Raw genomic sequence first — 21,485 nt, 5'->3', positions numbered from 1 at the left:
ATCCATCGTGCAATGGTTCCCTTTGTTACTGGTCTACCCAGGAAACTGCTTGTGAAGAACACAAAGAACTGCTTTGTTTTCCCGTGCTCCTTAGTTCTTTCCATGTAATGCATCACTGCTCTTCTAGCGTCCAGAGTGTGCAGTGCCCTCTCTGCGCTTATGGATGGTTTCTGAAAGAAGCTTGGTATTTGTACAGTCTGGTTCATATGGAACCTCGACACCACCTTTGGCATAAAGTGTGGGTCAGTTCTCATTACCACCCTATCATTGTGTATTTGAATGTAGGGTTCTTGCAGTGTTAGCGCTTGTAGCTCGCTTACCCTGCGCAGCGAGGTGATTGCCACCAGAAAGGCTGTCTTCATTGTCAACAAACAATTATTCTAGGGTTCAAGGGAATGTTTAAAGACCTGGGCACAGTTATACCCCCCACACAAGTATTTAAGAACGACAAATAACTGTGGGTCTAACAGTGAACTCAAAACATGCTATGTGTTGCAGGCTATGTGTCTGCTACTACTATAGAGATAGAAGACAGACTGGACAGTTAACCACTGTGAAAAATGTCCATCAGTTACGCGTTTTTGGGCACCCAGTACATCATTTGGTCTACTCCACAGTAGTTTGGCCACCACTCTATCCCCATAGATATATATTGGAGATACGTAGTGATGGATGGATGTCTGGTAGATATAGTTTGTTTGTAACTGAGAGCAGTGCATAAAAAGTGAGTGTAAGAAAAAATTATAAGTGTAAGATTGGATGGTGCATACAATTATTACTTTATTCTGGGGTCATGCACCTCCAATATTAAAAACAATAGTGCAAAAAAGTCAGGTGGTTCAAACAAGTACCTTCTGACTGGGCTATCTGGTCGACATGTTTCTGCAGGTGCTGGTCAATTACTATACCATCCGCTTCCTCAGGACCCATAAACTTAATTGCTACTGCTTGCGTAGTGATATGTGAAAAAACAGGACATTTGTGAACGGAAAAAAAGTGTCACCTGTACACTTCCATTTTTCTCCTGTGAGAGTCCGTGTATGATACAGCCAGCAAATCCACATGTAATGAAACAAACAATAATAACACTTTCGTTAGTTCAGGCTATACAAACGACATTGCTAAAATTATTCCAATACTGCAACTGGGTCAGATGACCCTAGTGTGTATAACATTGTCAGCGTAATCAATGTCTCACCTTAATTTGTAAGGGAAATCGCCTCACCTCACCTGGCAAACAGCTCAGGAAAATGAAGCACCGCTCTAGAGTGCAGAGAAATATATACTAAAGTCAGTATTAAAAACCAGTGTCTGGTCGGTACAGAGTCACCACCTATGGGATGCCTAACAGCAAACCAATAGGGGTCAATTGTCTCATCATTCATGATTTTGGCACATTTAATTCATCAGGCATGCAATGTAAAGATGGTCTATTCAATCGCCATTAGGTGTCTATTACTGTCATAACCTGGCGCTTCTGCTCCAGAACCAACAGCTTGGCAGTTAGCACTAAGCGCATTCAAGCACTAATTGTTTAAAGCTACAATCGATAATACTCAGCCACAGACAAATAGTATCCGTCTATCACAGTGCAATCGCGCTGAATCTTAAAGCGCCTTCCATATATTAGCACACGCAGCGTCTATCATGCACTGCATATCATGTAAGGAGTTAATGAGTTAAACATAGCCCCTCCCGCACCCTTACCTCTCCGTCGGTACTTCAGACAGCCAGCCGGGCTGTTTGGGGAGGTGCCGCGGGGGGAGACGTGCACTTCCTTATTGTTTCTGAGCCAGCGCGATAGGTCGCACGCGCGGCTCCTGGAACTACCAGTGCTTCTGGGAAATGTGGTCCCGCACGCGCTGGACAGGCGTCCTCTGGCGCGTGTCAGATGAAAACTACACCTGCCTCTGGGAAATGTAGTTTAAGACGCGTCCCACGGTCGCGCTGCGTTTAGACTGCCTCTGTTCATGGAGGTATCGATTTACAGCACAATAGCTACATAAATCGATGTGTCAATGCTGTAATAACAGTCCTGCAACCATAGAACTCATTATAGAGAGTACTGGGAATAGGTGTGGACGCTATCACTGGGTGGCTTATGAGTGTGTTGATTAAACAGATGTCGCCAAATTCTGGGCATGGTTACAAGGCAGACATCTTCGTGGCTATTTGGCCTAAATATAAGTGGTGGAAATATACTCAGTAAAGGTGATCATATGTTCCTTATCTCATTAGATAGGACAGCCCTCCTATAGTGCCTCAGGATAATAGCAGGTGGCCAGTCAGACAAGCCTCTCGGTGTACATGCAATCATCTGATGATGCTCCTACAGTGTCATCCATGGGATGTCTTCGTTGAGCCCGCCTTTATCACAGTTGAGCTTGTACACCCATTTTTGCTCGATTTTAAACAGATGTCTAGATATATCCGTGATGTGAGTTGGAATGTTGGGTTGTTCTAACACAGTCCACTCGAACTCCGTTGGTCTGTGCCCCACTTGGATATAGTGATTCGTCAATCTTGTTGCTTGCTTTCTGCACCTTATTGTGCTCTTGTGTTCTGAGATTCTCGTTCTGATCTTGCGAGTAGTCATACCGCCATACCTCAGTGCGCACGGGCAGGTGATAAGATAGATCAGGTTGCTGCTGTTGCAATTTGTGAACCTCTTTTGTTCCCACGGACGATTCGTTCCTATATCGATAGAGGTGGTGTCTGGTCTGTGGACACGCAGCGCAATTACCACACGGATGGTGCCCTGTCACAGGTGGCATGTTCCATATAGTCCCAACTTGATGGATTTCCTTAGGCGGAGGTCTGGTGTGTACCAGCTTGTCTCTCAGACTAGTTGCTCTTTTGAAAGCAAATAGTGGTTGTGGCAAGGAGTCTTCACCGGTGTTCAATATCCTCCAATGCTTTCGGACTATCCGCTGAATAGCGTTGGATCTAGTGCTGAACGTATTCACGAATGTAAGCCTATCATTCTTAGTCTTCGGAACGGGTGGTTCCAGTAAGGCTTCCCTGTTGTTGTTCGCTGCTCTCTTCATTGAGCGCCTAATCAGTTTCTTCGGGTAGCTCCGTTCAGCAAGTTTTAATGCCAAGTCATCAGAGTGCTTGATAGAATCTTCTTTGATGGTACAATTCCGCTGCACACGCAAAAACTGTCCATACGGTAGATTATCGCGTAACGATTTAGGATGACAGCTGGTGTATTGCAGCAAGGAATTGCGAGCCATAGGCTTTCTGTATAGCTCAGACTTCAGACCCTGTGGTGTTACAGTAATCAGCAGGTCTAAGAATGCCAAGGAATGTTGGCTATTCTCCAATGTGAAGCGTTGTACAGTAATCAGCTGGTCCTGATAATAAAGACTGCAAAGAAAGCTGCAGATAAAATGATGATAGAGATTCAACTGTTAGAAGGCCAAATAAAAACTACTATAACTGGCAAACTATTCACTAAACAACAGGATGAAAACAACAAGTCTAACAAGGATTTCAAAGATAACATTTTATTCTCCAAGCTAGAAAAATGCAAAAAAGACTTAGAAAAGTTCTCTAAGGAGAAAATTTATCCTTACACCAGCGCCAACTATGTTCCGACGCCATTCAATCGCAATGGGAGAACAGGAGGCTCTACGTATGGGACATCCTCATCTGACAATTCGACTGACTCTGACTCCTCAAATCAAAGTAATCAACCAACGAAACCTAGAGGAAGAGGTCAGTGGAAACAAAGAGGAGGACAGAATTACAATCAGGGCCAATTTAATCCTTGGTGGCCACCCAATCCATGGATGCAAGGGCCACCCCAGGTCCCGCAACAGATGGGACCCTTCGGACCCGGACCGTACTATCCAGGTCCAAACATGCCTTTTTTAGGGTATGGCCGAGGGAGGTCGCGCGGACGACGCCGGACCGCACAAGGACAAGTACAATGGAGTGTCCCCCAACAGGCAATGGGACTCCGGAGCGGCAAGCAGATCCCTCAGGATCAAGCGGGCCAGAGCACGGGACCAGCCTCGTAGTGAATCTCAGTTCGCGCAATCTTACACCACTGGAAGAGAAGGTACTGAACCGAGGCCTAGGTTTTGTGAGCACCAATGCAGGCGACCCCTTTTTGACACAGATTGAGATGTCGAAATTCTTCCGTAAAGTGAGACTACACTTCTATTTCTCGAAGGCAGAACCAACTGATACTTACCCTGAGAATACAGGACTCAAAAAACCATCTACTTTCAGTCCCCCAACTGCTATGGTTCCTGCGAAGGTAGTTACTTTTGAAGAAGCCGTACAGCATGATGTACACGAACTCTTCAGACAATCGCACAATCCTTTTGTGAATATCTCAAAACTTGAACAGGAAGCCCTCAAAGATCTGGCTAATGATCGTTCCATCACTATCAAATCAGCCGACAAGGGGGGTGCAACAGTCCTACTGGATGCATCCACCTACAGAGAGGAGTGTCTACGCCAATTGGGAGACACACGCTCTTACCAGCTACTAACAGCCGACCCTACGCCACGATTGAAAATAACTATTGGGCACATTGTGGAAGAGGCACTGGCAGAAGGCTGGATAACGACCAAAGAAGCAGCCTACCTGACTACTCAACATCCGGTCACACCATACTTCTATGTCCTGCCAAAGATCCACAAGGCAAGGAGACCACCACCAGGAAGACCTATTATCTCAGGGATTGGGTCAATACTAGAACCCCTGTCTACATTTGTTGACGTCTTCCTGAGACCAATGGTGAAATTGATGCCCACCTACCTTCAGGACACAAAGGACCTACTCAGATTGCTACCAGAGCTGGATTTCAATATCCTGACAGATCACCTGGTATCCTTTGACGTGGAGTCACTTTATACCTCCATCCCCCAGAACGAAACATTAGAGGCAATTGAATCTCTGCTGGGCGAACAAACTTGGGAGTCAATAACACCTATTCCACTGATCATGAATCTGGCTACGATAGCTATGAAGGAGAACTTTTTTGAATTTGAGGGCCAGTTCTACCTGCAGACGTCTGGGACAAGCATGGGCAGCGTTTTTGCTCCGTCCCTGGCGAACCTGTACATGCACAAGTTCGAACAAGATTGTGTTCTAAACAATGAGAATCCGTTTCTAAGATTGATATGCTCATGGAAGAGGTATATCGATGATATCCTGGTGATTTGGCGTGGAGATGAACCCGCTCTCCGCGCGTTCCACAGTTGGCTCAATGACCAGAATAGATACCTACGCTTCACATTGGAGAATAGCCAACATTCCTTGGCATTCTTAGACCTGCTGATTACTGTAACACCACAGGGTCTGAAGTCTGAGCTATACAGAAAGCCTATGGCTCGCAATTCCTTGCTGCAATACACCAGCTGTCATCCTAAATCGTTAAGCAATAATCTACCGTATGGACAGTTTTTGCGTGTGCAGCGGAATTGTACCATCAAAGAAGATTCTATCAAGCACTCTGATGACTTGGCATTAAAACTTGCTGAACGGAGCTACCCGAAGAAACTGATTAGGCGCTCAATGAAGAGAGCAGCGAACAACAACAGGGAAGCCTTACTGGAACCACCCGTTCCGAAGACTAAGAATGATAGGCTTACATTCGTGAATACGTTCAGCACTAGATCCAACGCTATTCAGCGGATAGTCCGAAAGCATTGGAGGATATTGAACACCGGTGAAGACTCCTTGCCACAACCACTATTTGCTTTCAAAAGAGCAACTAGTCTGAGAGACAAGCTGGTACACACCAGACCTCCGCCTAAGGAAATCCATCAAGTTGGGACTATATGGAACATGCCACCTGTGACAGGGCACCATCCGTGTGGTAATTGCGCTGCGTGTCCACAGACCAGACACACCACCTCTATCGATATAGGAACGAATCGTCCGTGGGAACAAAAGAGGTTCACAAATTGCAACAGCAGCAACCTGATCTATCTTATCACCTGCCCGTGCGCACTGAGGTATGTCGGTATGACTACTCGCAAGATCAGAACGAGAATCTCAGAACACAAGAGCACAATAAGGTGCAGAAAGCAAGCAACAAGATTGACGAATCACTATATCCAAGTGGGGCACAGACCAACGGAGTTCGAGTGGACTGTGTTAGAACAACCCAACATTCCAACTCACATCACGGATATATCTAGACATCTGTTTAAAATCGAGCAAAAATGGGTGTACAAGCTCAACTGTGATAAAGGCGGGCTCAACGAAGACATCCCATGGATGACACTGTAGGAGCATCATCAGATGATTGCATGTACACCGAGAGGCTTGTCTGATCTGGCAACCTGCTATTATCCTGAGGCACTATAGGAGGGCTGTCCTATCTAATGAGATAAGGAACATATGATCACCTTTACTGAGTATATTTCCACCACTTATATTTAGGCCAAATAGCCACGAAGATGTCTGCCTTGTAACCATGCCCAGAATTTGGCGACATCTGTTTAATCAACACACTCATAAGCCACCCAGTGATAGCGTCCACACCTATTCCCAGTACTCTCTATAATGAGTTCTATGGTTGCAGGACTGTTATTACAGCATTGACACATCGATTTATGTAGCTATTGTGCTGTAAATCGATACCTCCATGAACAGAGGCAGTCTAAACGCAGCGCGACCGTGGGACGCGTCTTAAACTACATTTCCCAGAGGCAGGTGTAGTTTTCATCTGACACGCGCCAGAGGACGCCTGTCCAGCGCGTGCGGGACCACATTTCCCAGAAGCACTGGTAGTTCCAGGAGCCGCGCGTGCGACCTATCGCGCTGGCTCAGAAACAATAAGGAAGTGCACGTCTCCCCCCGCGGCACCTCCCCAAACAGCCCGGCTGGCTGTCTGAAGTACCGACGGAGAGGTAAGGGTGCGGGAGGTGCTATGTTTAACTCATTAACTCCTTACATGATATGCAGTGCATGATAGACGCTGCGTGTGCTAATATATGGAAGGCGCTTTAAGATTCAGCGCGATTGCACTGTGATAGACAGATAGTATTTGTCTGTGGCTGAGTATTATCGATTGTAGCTTTAAACAATTAGTGCTTGAATGCGCTTACTGCTAACTGCCAAGCTGTTGGTTCTGGAGCAGAAGCACCAGGTTATGACAGTAATAGACACCTAATGGCGATTGAATAGACCATCTTTACATTGCATGCCTGATGAATTAAATGTGCCAAAATCATGAAGAATGATGAGACAATTGACCCCTATTGGTTTGCTGTTAGGCATCCCATAGGTGGTGACTCTGTACCGACCAGACACTGGTTTTTAATACTGACTTTAGTATATATTTCTCTGCACTCTAGAGCGGTGCTTCATTTTCCTGAGCTGTTTGCCAGGTGAGGTGAGGCGATTTCCCTTACAAATTAAGGTGAGACATTGATTACGCTGACAATGTTATACACACTAGGGTCATCTGACCCAGTTGCAGTATTGGAATAATTTTAGCAATGTCGTTTGTATAGCCTGAACTAACGAATGTGTTATTATTGTTTATGTTTCATTACATGTGGATTTGCTGGCTGTATCATACACGGACTCTCACAGGAGAAAAATGGAAGTGTACAGGTGACACTTTTTTTCCGTTCACAAATGTCCTGTTTTTTCACATATCACTACGCAAGCAGTAGCAATTAAGTTTATGGGTCCTGAGGAAGCGGATGGTATAGTAATTGACCAGCACCCGCAGAAACATGTCGACCAGATAGCCCAGTCAGAAGGTATTTGTTTGAACCACCTGACTTTTTTGCACTATTGTTTTTAATATTGGAGGTGCATGACCCCAGAATAAAGTAATAATTGTATGCACCATCCAATCTTACACTTATAATTTTTTCTTACACTCACTTTTTATGCACTGCTCTCAGTTACAAACAAACTATATCTACCAGACATCCATCCATCACTACGTATCTCCAATATATATCTATGGGGATAGAGTGGTGGCCAAACTACTGTGGAGTAGACCAAATGATGTACTGGGTGCCCAAAAACGCGTAACTGATGGACATTTTTCACAGTGGTTAACTGTCCAGTCTGTCTTCTGTCTTCATTGTCAGCATTTGTAGGGAGGCCTTATGGATGGGTTCAAAGGGCGCTTTCATGAGCTCTGTTAGGACTAAATTAAGGTTCCATGCCGATGGCGGCAACCTCTTAGGTGGTGTGATCCTTTTTGCCCCTTCCAGGTATCTCTTCACTATTTGTGATGTAAAGAAGCTCTTTCCTGTCTCTCCTCTTGTGTAAGCTACTATCCATGCCAGGTGTACTCTTAACAAGAGTGAACTTAGTTTTGCTTTCAGTAGGTGTGTGAGATGTCTTAGCACCGTTGATTCCCTTGTCATCTTCTTGTGTAGATTCTTCTTGCTGCATCATTGTGTGAATTTCTTCCATTTTGCCACATAGCACCTTCGTGTGCTAGGTCGCCTTGCCTCTCGTAGCACCCACAGGGTGCTCTCAGGTAACCTTAGGTGTACAAACACGATGTCTTCAGGAGCCATGCCGCTAGGCTGAGGCTCTCTGGCTCTGGGTGTAGTACTTCTCCGTTTTGCATGGAGAGTAAGTCTTTTCTTTTCCCGAACTTGTGGGGTGGCCCCTGTGCCATTTCGATTATTTGTGAGTACCAGGTCTGCCTTGCCCACTGTGGTGCCAAAAGGATCAGAGTCATGTTGCTGGTTCTGCACTTGTTGAGTACCCTGTGTCTCAGCGGTATCGGGGGGGGAAAGCGTAGGCAAATGTTTTCTACCAGCTTATCCATAGGGCATTCCCCTGGTTACCTGGATGCGAAGTATCGGCATTTTGCATTCTGGTGTGTTGCAAATAGGTCTATCGTCGGTCCCCACCTCCTGAATAGCCTTTGCGTTTCCTGTGCATTGAGCTCCCACTCGTGGGATGCTGAATTCTGTCTGCTGAGCCAGTCTGCTTCCACACTGTCCTTCCCTGGTAGGTGTATGGCAAGCAGGTCTATTTTGAGTGGGATGGCCCATCTCCATATTTCCTGCGCAAGGTTGGACAGTGCGACTGATTGTGTTCCTCCCAGTTTGTTGATGTAGAACATAGTTCTTGTGTTGTCTGTTTGTATCAACACTCTCTGGTTGTACAGTTTTTTCTGGAATGCCTTCAGGGGGAGGAACACGGTCTTCAGTTCCAGGTAGTTGATGTGTCTGACCGCATCTGCTGGAGTCCACAGACCCCTCCTTTGAGTTTGTTCATGTGTGCTCCCCATCCCATCTGGGATGAGTCTGTGGTGATGGTCACTGCTGGGGTTGGTGGTGTTAAAGGCTTCTTCCCCTTTGTTATGTTCTCCCTGTTCCACCACATAATCTCCTCCTGCACTGTGTGCGTTACAACCCTAGATCTTCCCAACTTCCTGTAGCTTGTGACCATTGTTGTTGCAGCCATTCCTGGAATTGTCTCATGTGGAGTCGTATATTGGGGACCAGATGTATGCAGGACGCCATCATCCCCATGATCTAGCTCGCTGTCCTCACTGTCATAACTCGCTCCTTCTGGTAGTGGCGTGTCTCCTTCAGCAGGGCCAATGTTCTCTTGTCGCTGGGGAACACCTTGCGCTGTATGGTGTTGATCTGGGCCCCCAGGAAGATCTTCACTTGCTCTGGTTCCATTGCGGACTTCCCCCAGTGTATGGCGAATCCTAGGTCTGTCAGTGTCTCTGTGACCCGCAGTGCGTGTTCCTTGCATGTCCTGTGTGAACTTGCTTTTATTAGCCAGTCGGCGAGGTAAGGGTATACATGGATACCTTCCCTGCGCAGGTACGCTGCCACGGCTGCGAGACATTTGGTGAACACCCTTGGTGCAGACTTTAGTCCGAAGGCTAGGGCTGTTAACTGGTAGTGTTCTTTGTTGATGGTAAATCTTAGTAGATGTTTGTGCTGCCTGTTCATGGGAATGTGCAGGTAGGCATCTTTGAGGTCTATGGTGGACATGAAGTCTCCGTCCCTTATCTGAGGAATGACCTCTTGTAGGGATGTCATTTTGAACTTTTGTGTCTTTATGTATTTGTTTAGGAACCTTCGATCCAGGAAGGGTCTGAGCGTTTCCTCCACTTTTGGAACTAGGAAATAGTTTGAGTACACTCCCTTGTTCCTTTCTCTGAATGGAACTGGTTCGATGGCCTCCTTTCGGAGGAGTTCTTGTGATTCCTCTAGGAGTAGCGCTAGTTCTTTTCCTGAATGCGCCTTCCTTCTTGGTTTTCTGTTTGGTAGTTTCTTTTCCAGCTCTATGCAGTATCTGAACTGTATGATGTTGAGTAGCCATTTGTCTGTAGTTATCTTCTTCCACTACTGGAAGAAGTGTCTTAGCCTGCCTCCTACTGGTGTTACATGTTTGTCGATGTTTGGTCCGTGTAACCCCCTCTTGTTGGCCTTGTTGTGCTCCACCCTCGGAGTGGTCGTGTGGGTGGGCACGGTTTGCTTGACGGAGTCACTGAGGTGGGTTGTTGGCCCCTCTTGTTTGCCCTCGTCCATTCGCCCTTCCGCAAAAGGACTGGCCCGAGGCTGGTACTGGCAGGTTTGCTTTTGCTGCCCCTGCTGCGATTGATTGTCGCTCTGGTGTGCCTGCTGGAATGTCAAGTCAAGTTTAAATTTATATAGCGCACTACTCACCCAGAGGGTCTCAAGGGAATGTCTGGTGTGACGTTCCCGGCTGGTTTCCTCCCCTTCCGTTTGGTCTCCGTGACAGGGTACCCCTTCTCATCCCTCTGAATTGTAAGGCCCCCATGGACCTTGCAGTTTCATTTTCTTTCTTGAGCTGGGTGAGTTTCTCATCCACTGGTGCCCCGAACAGTGTCTCTCCATTGAAAGGGGTGCTCAGAATGTTGTTCTGTACTTTGGGCTTGAAGCCTGAGATCCTAAGGCCTGCCTTCTTTCTGTGATTCCTATCATCATAAGTCTGCTGGATGTGATAGCCCCCATCCAAGGCAGTTTTCAGGCAAGAATTTGCTATATTTTTTCCTTCCTCCACCAGGTGTGATGCCCTTTGCTGGTATTCCTCGGGGAGGTGCTTGAGCAGTTGCCCCATCTCGTCCCAATGTGGGTACTGGTGTCTGTTCAGTAGGGCATTGGAGTTCGCCATGCGCCAGTGTACTGCTGCATTTCTCTCTATTTTTCCCCCAGTTAGGTCCATTCTCCTACTTTCTTTGTCTGGTGGTGGGCCTGATGTTGTTGGGACGTTTGCCCTCTTCCTGGCTGTTGCCACAATAATGGAGTCCGCCGTGACGGATCCCTTGATGTAGGGAGGATCCTGAGGAGTGTGTATTTTTTCTCCGTCCTAGGTGTGACAGACCTGCAGGTCGCTGGATCTTTGAACGCCTCCCTCCCTTGGTCCATGACACTCGGGAGCATGGGGAGGAACTGACTGAGTGGGGAGCAGGGTCTCCAAGAGGAAACATGCGTTTGGTTTTTCCCCCTCCAGTTTGACTCTATAAGCCGCTGCTGCGTTCTTGATGACCATGTTATAGGCCCTAATGTCATCTGGTGGCGAAGGCCTCGAAGGATAAGTCTCCACAGGCTCTTCCAGGTGTTCGGAGTCGAGGTCCTGCCATTCCAGGTCCTGTGCTATCGAGGATGCCGAGCCGAAACTCGTTCGCTGGTCATCGTCGCCTTCTTCCTCATAGTATAGGCCCTCTTCCTCTAGGTGTTCCTGGGGCTCGGGAGTTTTCGGCAGCCCTTCGGCGTCAAACTCCTCTTCTATTTCGATGAGTCATTGGCGGTCGACGGAATCGTGAACCTTTTCATTTTCTCGTCGAACTCTCTCTTCCTTTGCAGGATGTTCTCCATTTTGGCCTCGAGCCTTCTCTTTTTCCTCTCCATCTCTGCGGCATGCTCGGCGTCTAGCGTTTCGGCCGATCTCTTCAACTTAGTCGTCGGCGTCGAAGCGACCTTCGGGTCCTTCTCCTTCGAAGTCGAGCGGTCATTTTCAGGGACGTGCTTCGACGACCGTGGCTTTTCGCCGGTCTTCGCCGCCTAGGAGTCTTTTTTGAAGGATCCGCTGGGCTGTTGGTCCTTGGATACAGCTGCGGCTGTCGAGGTTTTCGGCGCCAGTGCTCCCTTCGAGGACTTAGACTGTTTTTCGAGAGTCCTGCTCGGGCTTTCGAGAGTCTGTCGGGGGTTTAGGGGTCTACGTCTCTCCTACCTCTTTAGATGCCTTCTTATCCGTCTCTACGACCGTGTAGTCATATCATATGGTGCCTCGGCAATGCCTTCTTTGTAGCTGGAGAGGCCCCCTGTGTGCGCATTCTCCGTTGGACGTAGAAGATCTGGAAGTTCTCCTCCTTCTTAGTAGTCCCAGCCTGGTGATCTTGTTCCTCGGTATCTTCTCCAATCTTTTCTGTGAAAATGTCGTCTTTTTCCTCCTTCCTCAAAAAACTTTGGAGCCTCTCGGTGACGATCCAGACCCAACGTCGGAAAAAAGAATCTGAAGATGGCGCCCAAAGGTGGGAGCTTCCGCAGGAAGCGTGCCAGCATCACAGGAAGTACACCAAAAGGTGGGACATCAACACCCACCTGGGCTACAAAAAAAAAAAAGAAAGAAAAGACTACGATTCCGGACCCAACCACTAGACCACGGAATAATGCACATCATAGTGAATCCAGAAAGAATCACGCTGCAAAACTCTTGCACCTTGTTCAGGAGTCGCCGACGGACCCGGGTACTGCGGGTAGACCGTGGGGCTCCCAGGCTCCAGAGGAGCCACAGGGGCGGAGCCCCTGTCCCCCTCATCCACCTCCAAGGAGCGACGGGGACGTCGGAGAGCAAACACGCTTCTTCGACTTCATTTTATGACTCTTACCACAATCCGAAGACTTGGAGCCCAAGGAGCGACGGCTCCGGTCCGGCAAGCGGTCCCGGGAATGGCCCCTAGACCTGGAGCAGCAGTGGGACAAAAGCCGGACCTCCAGCAATTTCCGGCGCCGCTCCCTCAAGGCCTTAGGGGCCATGGCTCGACAATCCCGGCAGTCGTGGTCAGTCTCCAGGCAGTAGAGGCCAACATCGCAGGGTTGCCACCGACATTATGGCGGCAGGCCCCACAGGAATTACAGACAGGCAACCCTACGTGCACCAGAAGAACAAGCATTTGCAATGCAATAGGTCTCGCATTAGGGAAGTGTGAGGTATTGGTCTTGTAAATGACAATTTTTTTATTTATGTGTTGTTTTTGAAAATATCTAAATTAATGGCTTTGTCACTTACAATGCCAATAGTTATAACTTTCGCAAATGTGACACCTATAGCATTTGTAATGCAACAGGTTTTGTATTTATATGACTTAGATGTATTGATATTACAAATATCAATGGCTTTTAATTTTTTTAAATAATTAATACTTAAATAAAAGTGATTGTAATTTATAATGGCAATAGCTTAAACTTTTGCAACTAACTTTTGTGAAGATTATGTTCAGTGTATTTTATTGTGACGAAAATCCAAGAACAGAAGTGAAATATTAACATCTTTTTGTGATATTTGTAATAAAGTCTGAAACATTGAGTGAACATATTTGAACCAGTGATGCTGTGGTTGCGCTGAGTGATGCTGTTGTTGCGCTGAGTGATGCTGTGGTTGCGCTGAGTGATGCTGCGGTTGCGCTGAGTGATGCTGCGGTTGCGCTGAGTGATGCTGCGGTTGCGCTGAGTGATGCTGCGGTTGCGCTGAGTGATGCTGCGGTTGCGCTGAGTGATGCTGCGGTTGCGCTGAGTGATGCTGCGGTTGCGCTGAGTGATGCTGTGGTTGCTGTGGTGGTGCTGTGGTGGTGCTGAGTGATGGTGCTGAGTGATGCTGTGGTGGTACTGAGTGGTGCTGGGTGGTCCTGTGGTGGTGCTGAGTGATGCTGTGTTGGTGCTGAGCGGTGCTGTGGTGGTGCTGAGTGATGCTGTGGTAGTACTGAGTGATGCTGTGGTGGTGCTGAGTGGTGCTGTGAGTAGGTACTTCTGCCCTGGCAAGTGAAGACAGAGAACGTTAACTCTTGTGTGAGAGTGAACCTCAGTACCCTGTGAGTGAAACTGATGCTATGAGTTCCCTGCATGCATGAGAAACGTGCACTCTCAGCTGCCCTGGCTGCCTCCTGCGTGTAATGATTGTACAGTGCACTGCTGCGTCTGTGGACTTGAGATACTGTTTAATTAGAGGTATGTGAGCTGTGTGTATATGGTCTTCTTGGACCCCAAGGACCGATGGAGGCACAAAGTGAAATGTTATTACATTTTCTAGGCAATATCAAAATACCCCTCAAACACTGTTGCACATGAACTATGATATGAGCTCATGTCAGTGCCAACATAGACATGCTGGATGCTTGGAAGGAAGGGTGCGGGAGGGGGGTTGGATGGGGCGACAAATATTGAAGCCAGCTACATTCTGTTCTGTCACTGCCTATTTCGTTTTGTTTGTTTATTTCGAGTATGTAATGTGTGTGAGTGTGTGTGTATCCCCTATTTACATTGCCCTGTGATTATTTATTTTTCCTTGTGCATTTCGTGTCTTTATCTTTCATTTTGTGTTTATCATCTGTTTGCACTGATTTGTGGCTGTCCGTATTTGAGTCTGTGTTTTGTGCCAATATGAATCTCGGTGTGAGAGAGAGTGGGGAGGCAACGAGAGAGAGAGAGCGCGTGCGTGTGTCTATGTGTGTGTGTGTTTGCATGTCTCTCTTTCGGTACCACGGAAAGATGCAAACAGTAATTGGCTGCCTTTGAAACGGAGCCTGGTTGTGGAGTGGAGGGAGGGGGTGACAGCTGGAGGTGCGAACCAGCTGTAGTACGGGAGAGCTGAGGGGGAGGCGAGGGGCGTGCAAGGAGCTAGGTAGAGCATGGCGAAATGGAGAGACTACAAGATTGTTTGACGAGGGAAAGAAAAATGCCCGAGGGGATTGGGTGGGTGTTCTGAATTCGGTTTTCATTTGAGAAACTCGGATCACTTCATGTGGTTTTAGTATTGTGACCTGGATAAGAAGTGTGGGGGGGGGGGGGGGGGCGCTCGAGCGCGGACTGTTACATAAAAAATGCTGCGGGTCTTTAATATAGCACACATCACATAACTGAATTGTCTACTAGTACTTGAGCAATGGCCGGTGCTATTTCTCCACATTACGTCACTTTTTATATTATCTTAAGAGTTAAAAGTAAGAGTCCACGCTTCAGGAAACAGGACCTGCTGCCTGTAGGTTATACATTTCGCTGAAGAAAGCGCTCAACACCATAGACATATACATACAGATTGCAACTCCACTCTTCAGACGCCTGCCGGACGCACTCGCGCACTTTATGAACACCGGTACGGTTGGAGAGTCCCCGCCACAACCTGGTAGGACAGTTGGTATGGAGGCCCTGGCGACTGACCCTACCACTCCCACCCAGTAATGGCCCCCCAAGCATGTCCTGAGGTGTGAAGATGGTCTTTGAAGGCTGTTTACAGTCTTCCACATGGTTTTCTGGTGTGAGAGCTGGGGACAACTGTTTTGGGGTGCCATAAACTCGCCCGTGAGGTGTGAGCTCTCCCTCCCTGTGGCTTTCTTTCATGGAAAGCTGACCCGCAGAATCCCTCGCCCCGTTCAAAAATATTTCTGCGATTTGTTTTTGTTCTGGCTGGTGGGGCCTCAGCCATAAATGAAAGATAAAGGGAGAGACTGCGGCATTGAGCGCAAGGCAGAGGGGGCTGTAGAGGGGAGAGAGCACACAAGGGGGGCATGCAGTCAAAGAGAGAGAACGCGCACAGGAGGGTTAGAGGAGAGAGACAGTCAAAGAGAAAGAGAAGCTGAGACAGGCAGTCACAGAGAGAGGCAAGCCAGGCAGTGGTTAGTGAGAGAGGCAGAGACAGGTAGTGGAGTGAGATAGAAGCATAAAGAGAGGAGCGAGGCCAAGTAGAAAAGACAGGCAGACAGAAGGTCAATGGAAGAAAAAGAGAGACAGGCAGTCAAAGAAAGAAAGCGAGAGACATTCAGCGCAAGAAAAACAAGCCGGGGTGCCAACCTTCGTGTAGCGCTGTGAGGAGGAGGGAGGGGGGAGAGAGTGCGCTGTGCATACCAATGGCGACCCTCGCCCCGTTCAAAAATATTTCTGCGATTTGTTTTGGTTCTGGCTGGTGGGGCCTCAGCCATAAATGAAAGATAAAGGGAGAGACTGCGGCATGGAGCGCAAGGCAGAGGGGGCTGTAGAGGGGAGAGAGCACACAAGGGGGGCATGCAGTCAAAGAGAGAGAGAACGGCAGCAGACTCCGGAGAGAGCACGCGCACAGGAGGGTTAGAGGAGAGAGACAGTCAAAGAGAAAGAGAAGCTGAGACAGGCAGTCACAGAGAGAGGCAAGCCAGGCAGTGGTTAGTGAGAGAGGCAGAGACAGGTAGTGGAGTGAGATAGAAGCATAAAGAGAGGAGCGAGGCCAAGTAGAAAAGACAGCGCTGTGAGGAGGAGGGGCAGCGGAATGCGTGCGAGGGGAGGAGAAGTGTGGCAGGCAGATGTGCGGCCTGGTGAGGGGGCGGGAATGCGAGCCTGGTGGGGGCAGGCGGATTAGGGAGATGCTCGTGCTTGTGTGGTCACGTGACCCGCTTTGTGGCCACGTGACCTCAAATGCACTGTGAAGAAACGCCAGTGGTTTCACTAGCCGATCAAGCACTATAATTCTCCCCCATTTCCCATTGCTTCGCAATGGTAAAGGACGAGACCTAAAAAAGATGGAAGAGAAAAGTTTTAAAAGTAGTCAAAAAGTGACTAAGGTACTTGCTCAATCCGGATCTGTGCTTGCTGGCGCGGAATAAGAAAGAACTGACGTCAGCGCGCATGGGTGGCGCCTAAGTAGTCTCCGTGAGGTTAACCCGGCGCTTACGCCAGCGACGGACACGGAGCCGCAGGACGCCACCTACTGACGCGCAGGGGTACTGCTAAGCAAAACTTTCCGGATCCAGTCTGACGCCTGGGGATATTCTAAGGTAAGGAATCCATCACTAACATGTCTGTCAGATACATCATGTACCAGACAAACAGTGGAGGCAACCATGTCAAAAGGGGTACTTTCCTACAAGTAGGGTGGGAGGGAAGGTATTGGGGTTCCTTTTCTGGTGGGCTCCTGGCCCACCAAACTCTATGGCACTAGATGTGTGAGAGGGCCGGTGCAGGGCCATGGCGATGAGCAACCTGCCTATCAATAGGTGGACATAAATTTAGTTTCACCCAAGAGCCTAAAAGGGTACCCGCAAGGGAATTATTAAATAGTAATAGAGGTTCTGTAAGGGCTTGATCAGGCTGAGGTGTCTCAGTCAAAACAGTCTTCACCTACATAGCCTGGAGCTTAAGGTCTAAGACTTATACCACCCTTTACATAAAGATTGAAAAGGTGTCACTTTCCTCAATAATGAGGACCATGGAGAGAGGAGGGTGGGCAGAGTGGTAGTAGGAGTAACGTTGGGAGGGACACACAAGACCAGTCCCTGGAGAAGTATACTTACCATTAGCATCTTGGACTTCTTCATATACATTTTCCTCCTCACATTGTGGGAAATAATCGTACCCTTAATCTTAATTGTCATTGTCTGAGTCAGTGCTGAAAAGATTGGGCAAAGTTTGGACCCTACCCCTTGGTACGGGCAAAGTGCCAGAATCAGAAAGATTGCCTGATGAGTGTGCTCCAGTTGGAGCCAGGAATGGCCTTGTTGGAGTCCGAGATTGATTCTGTTTGGAGTCTGAAAGCACAATGGGCCTCAAATCCTCATTGATGCAAACGGAAAACGCACTAGGGTAAATGCTGGAACCTGTGCTGAACATGTGGGTTCAAAAAGCACAGGCGCCATAAAGGGTGGATCAGTCGGTGGAAGTCCAGCTTGAGTCTCCTATGGATTCTTGGGGCTTGGAGGAATGCATAAGGGGACTGGTAAATAGACTAGACTCTGAATTGGCTCCGATGGAGAGCGAAATTGAAAGGCACTTTTACACCCTTGCCAATTCCCACTTCAACTTCTTATGCTTTTTATTACACTTAACTAAACACTTCAACAGTGGTAATAATCAGCTGCAGGAACTACTTTGAGAGTGGGACCTTCTTTTCGACTGGTTGCTGTGTGGAGATGACTCCTATTGGCAATGGAAAGTCTGGCCTAGCAGTCCATCTGGGCGCACACGTAACAGATCCTGAACTTGTGCCCCGACCTTAGGCACCAAAGACCTACCTCATGAGAGTCTGTCACAGGCATCTCTTTGCAACTCTAGCTACATAGCTTTACCCCAGTAGTCTTAGGGGAGATATTTTTCTTTTTAAACTAGCTAATTATTTGCTGAAAATTCAGACTTGCAAGACCAAGGGGAAGCTTTAGGTCAGTGACTGAAGTTGCGGAATTAAAAAGAAACTGACACTAGCTTACAAGGGAAGTGTTTACATGCAGCTCCACCCACCACTTCCACAGCAGAATGACACTGGACAGGAGCTGCACACTGCCACCTACTGGTGTACAAGAGTACTGCTCCAAAGTATCTAGATTCAGTCGGTCGCATGGGGGAATATTCACAAGATGAGAAATCTGTGGTTAGAAGAATTCTTTAGAAAAAGGAAATATTTAAATGGTATTTCAGAAATTATATTTGCAGTGTTAGGTTCTATTTGAATTCAAGGACAGGATCTTCTGCTATCCCAGAATCCAATGCAATTTAAAAATAGTTCTAAAAGGGTCGAACTGGAGAATAAAGAGGGCTTAGAAAACAAAATAGGCAATTGTGCGAATATCAACATGCAGGCACTCCACCATGGAAAAGCACACAAATCCATTGTTAATACCAAGCCCTCAAGAAGATATAACAATATTCAAGGGAGAATCACCAACACATCTGGACAGGAGATCCTACTGGATGAATATACTCCTTTCCTTCAATGACAAAATTGAAATGTAATACATTCTATAGCTCAATATAACTTTAAGCTGTTGGGATGACGGACTATACTTCAGAACAATCTATTTATTCCTTAACCAGCTCACTTTCCTTTACCAGTTATACCATATTAGCTATGCTTAATTAGAATGTAATGTCTGTCACCAAACCATCCACCCACTCTTTCATTCCCTCAAAGATTCATAATCAATTATCAAAATATGGTTGAAACAAATGTACATTTACACTGGTAAATTCATCCTTTCTTCAGAAGATGAACCCCTATACTCAATAAGAGAAATAACTGTAGGAAACCAATCCATACCAGTACTGAAGAAGCGTATTATGCATCGGTGAAGCCACGGATGACTGGAGTCGATAGAAAACGCCCTCTTGATGGACTGCATCATCAGAAGAAACTTCTCTATACAGCAATATCAAAAAGTATACATTAGAGCCATACTAACAAAATACACAGATGTGCAATAATTCACAACAAATGATGCATATAATTGAGGTTTACTTACCAGACTAAACATACCAAGTTGAATTAAATACATTTTAGTCTATTTCGAATATCTTGCCAACTCATGACATTTAAAAAAATGGAGGGATAAATGATTAAATATATATAAAACAGTATGTGTGAGGAAATTGGGTATATTAAGTGGTGTGGTATTCAATTCAAAAGTACTTTATTTGTTTTTTTTTCATACAAAAACCATAAAAGTGCATAAAACAGAGTATATTTCAAACATTGGATTAAAAAGAAAACATGTTAAATTACAATGATTGAGACAAAAGTTTCTTATCTTTAAAATCCATCTGTCACATATCAAAAAGGGACGTCTTTCAGAGGTTTACTTATATAACTCTAAGTATCCAAACATTTTCTGTACTTCATTGAACTTTTTAAAAAATCGATCACATGGGGTATACATTCCGATTTTAACATCTGTAAATATAGTAGGGCAGGGCGAGCTTGTGCAAATTGCAATCTTTTTAAAATAGGTTTAAGATAAAAAGCCCTAGGGAATTCATGATATTTACAGAAAAACAAAGTGTAGCAAATCCTGTGGAGACAAATTGTCGCAGCCACAGGGTGCTAACACTGTCCCTCTGTGGCACCCCTTCGGGACTGCAATTAAAAGACGAAACAGATTAAACCTGAACCTAATTAATAAAAAGCGCTCATGTGCTGTTAGTGGCCAGAGTAAATATGGTTCCTCGACTGGTGAGGTTTTAAGCATCATATGGAGGCGCACATTGGGCTTCAACAGGTCCTTTTCCTGCCTGTCCATGGATTTTCGTGTAATGAAGGACTGTTTTATGTATGCTACATCATTCCTGTTAATTCCTTCCGGATTTAAAAACAAGTCCAAGCGCCCTTCCTTCCCGAAACTGGTTTTAAGGTATTTCATCCAGGGAATCTTGGTCATACAAACTAGGCTCAAAAGACTGTGGGTTAAACCAAGCTGCTTATCGAGCCAACATTGTAGCCAGAAAAATAAGAGGGCGCATGGACAGGGTGTCACTGATAAAAGGCATGCCAGTCTCTTCATGCACGGACATATTCGGTGTCTCCTGTGGGACACATAGGAGCTGTTTTAGGAATTTATTTTCAATCACCTGGAGGCCCTCTAGGTTACAGTAGCCCCATAGCTCACTTCCATAGCTGGCTATCGCAACACTCTTTGCGCGGTAAACCTTCAACATTGCCCCCACTGGTCTGTTGCCCATTCTCGCAGCGAAATCAAAGAGCGCTGTGTTTGCCCTTATAACCTCCCCCCTTTTTTTTTTATTTAGGAGAGGGGTCCAGTTCAGCTGATGATCCAGGTGGACACCAAGATACGAAAAAGAGGTACACGAAGGCAGCCTAGTGCCATTTACCATAAAAGGGTACTGTTTTTTTACTCCTTTCCCCACCTGCATAATGTAAGATTTTGTATTATTTATGGATAGGTCACGACTGTTCATAAATCCATGAAAGGCGTCAAGTAAAGATTGTATCCCTTTCGGTGTGCGGGCTATGAGGACGGCATTGTCCGCATAAAGCAGGACGGGCAGTCCCCGACGGCCCACATAGGGGTAATCTGCCCCTGATTCAACCAATGTGACCTCAAGGTCATTTATGTAAAGATTAAAAAGAAAGGGAGCCAGGATACACCCCTGCCTGACCCCCCTACCAGTCCTAAAATTTCTTGATACCTTCAGATCCATGGAGTATCTTACGTTTGCCTTTGTGTCTCTATGTAGGTCTTTTAAAAAATTTACCAGCTGTTCTACCCCCATGGCCTCCATGGATTGCCACAACTTTCCCCGGTTGACACAGTCAAAAGCCGAGGAAAGATCCATGAAGGCCATGTAAATAGTGCCAGGGTGTGAGAGGGTCTACTTGCCCAAGATCAGGTAGAGGTTTAGGCATTGCGCCATGGTTGAATGCCCTGCGCGGAACCCATACTGTATGTCAGAAATGATCGCTTTCTCCTCCGCCCAGGTTGTCAGCCTCTTGAGTAGAACGCCCCCCAAAACTTTTAGAATAGAATCAATTGGGGAGATTGGTCTATAATTTAGTGTACTGTTGTAATCTCCCTTCTTGAATACGG

General features: G+C 46.8%; 1 protein-coding gene across 1 annotated transcript in view; it reads right to left on the bottom strand.

The window, feature by feature from the left end:
• NAA15 (N-alpha-acetyltransferase 15, NatA auxiliary subunit) overlaps positions 1 to 21,485 on the bottom strand; it is a 689,053-nt gene that overhangs the window by 136,521 nt on the left and 531,047 nt on the right. Inside the window, exon 17 of the mRNA XM_078676786.1 lies at positions 19,205 to 19,303. Within this exon, the coding sequence (XP_078532912.1) occupies positions 19,205 to 19,303 (99 nt within the window). The remainder of the gene's footprint in view (positions 1 to 19,204; positions 19,304 to 21,485) is intronic.

Source organism: Lissotriton helveticus, chromosome 2_1 (genome assembly GCF_964261635.1).
Source record: "Lissotriton helveticus chromosome 2_1, aLisHel1.1, whole genome shotgun sequence".
NCBI lineage: Eukaryota > Metazoa > Chordata > Amphibia > Caudata > Salamandridae > Lissotriton > Lissotriton helveticus.
Note: the sequence above shows the minus strand (reverse complement) of the source record. Positions and strands in the feature narration are given on the sequence as shown.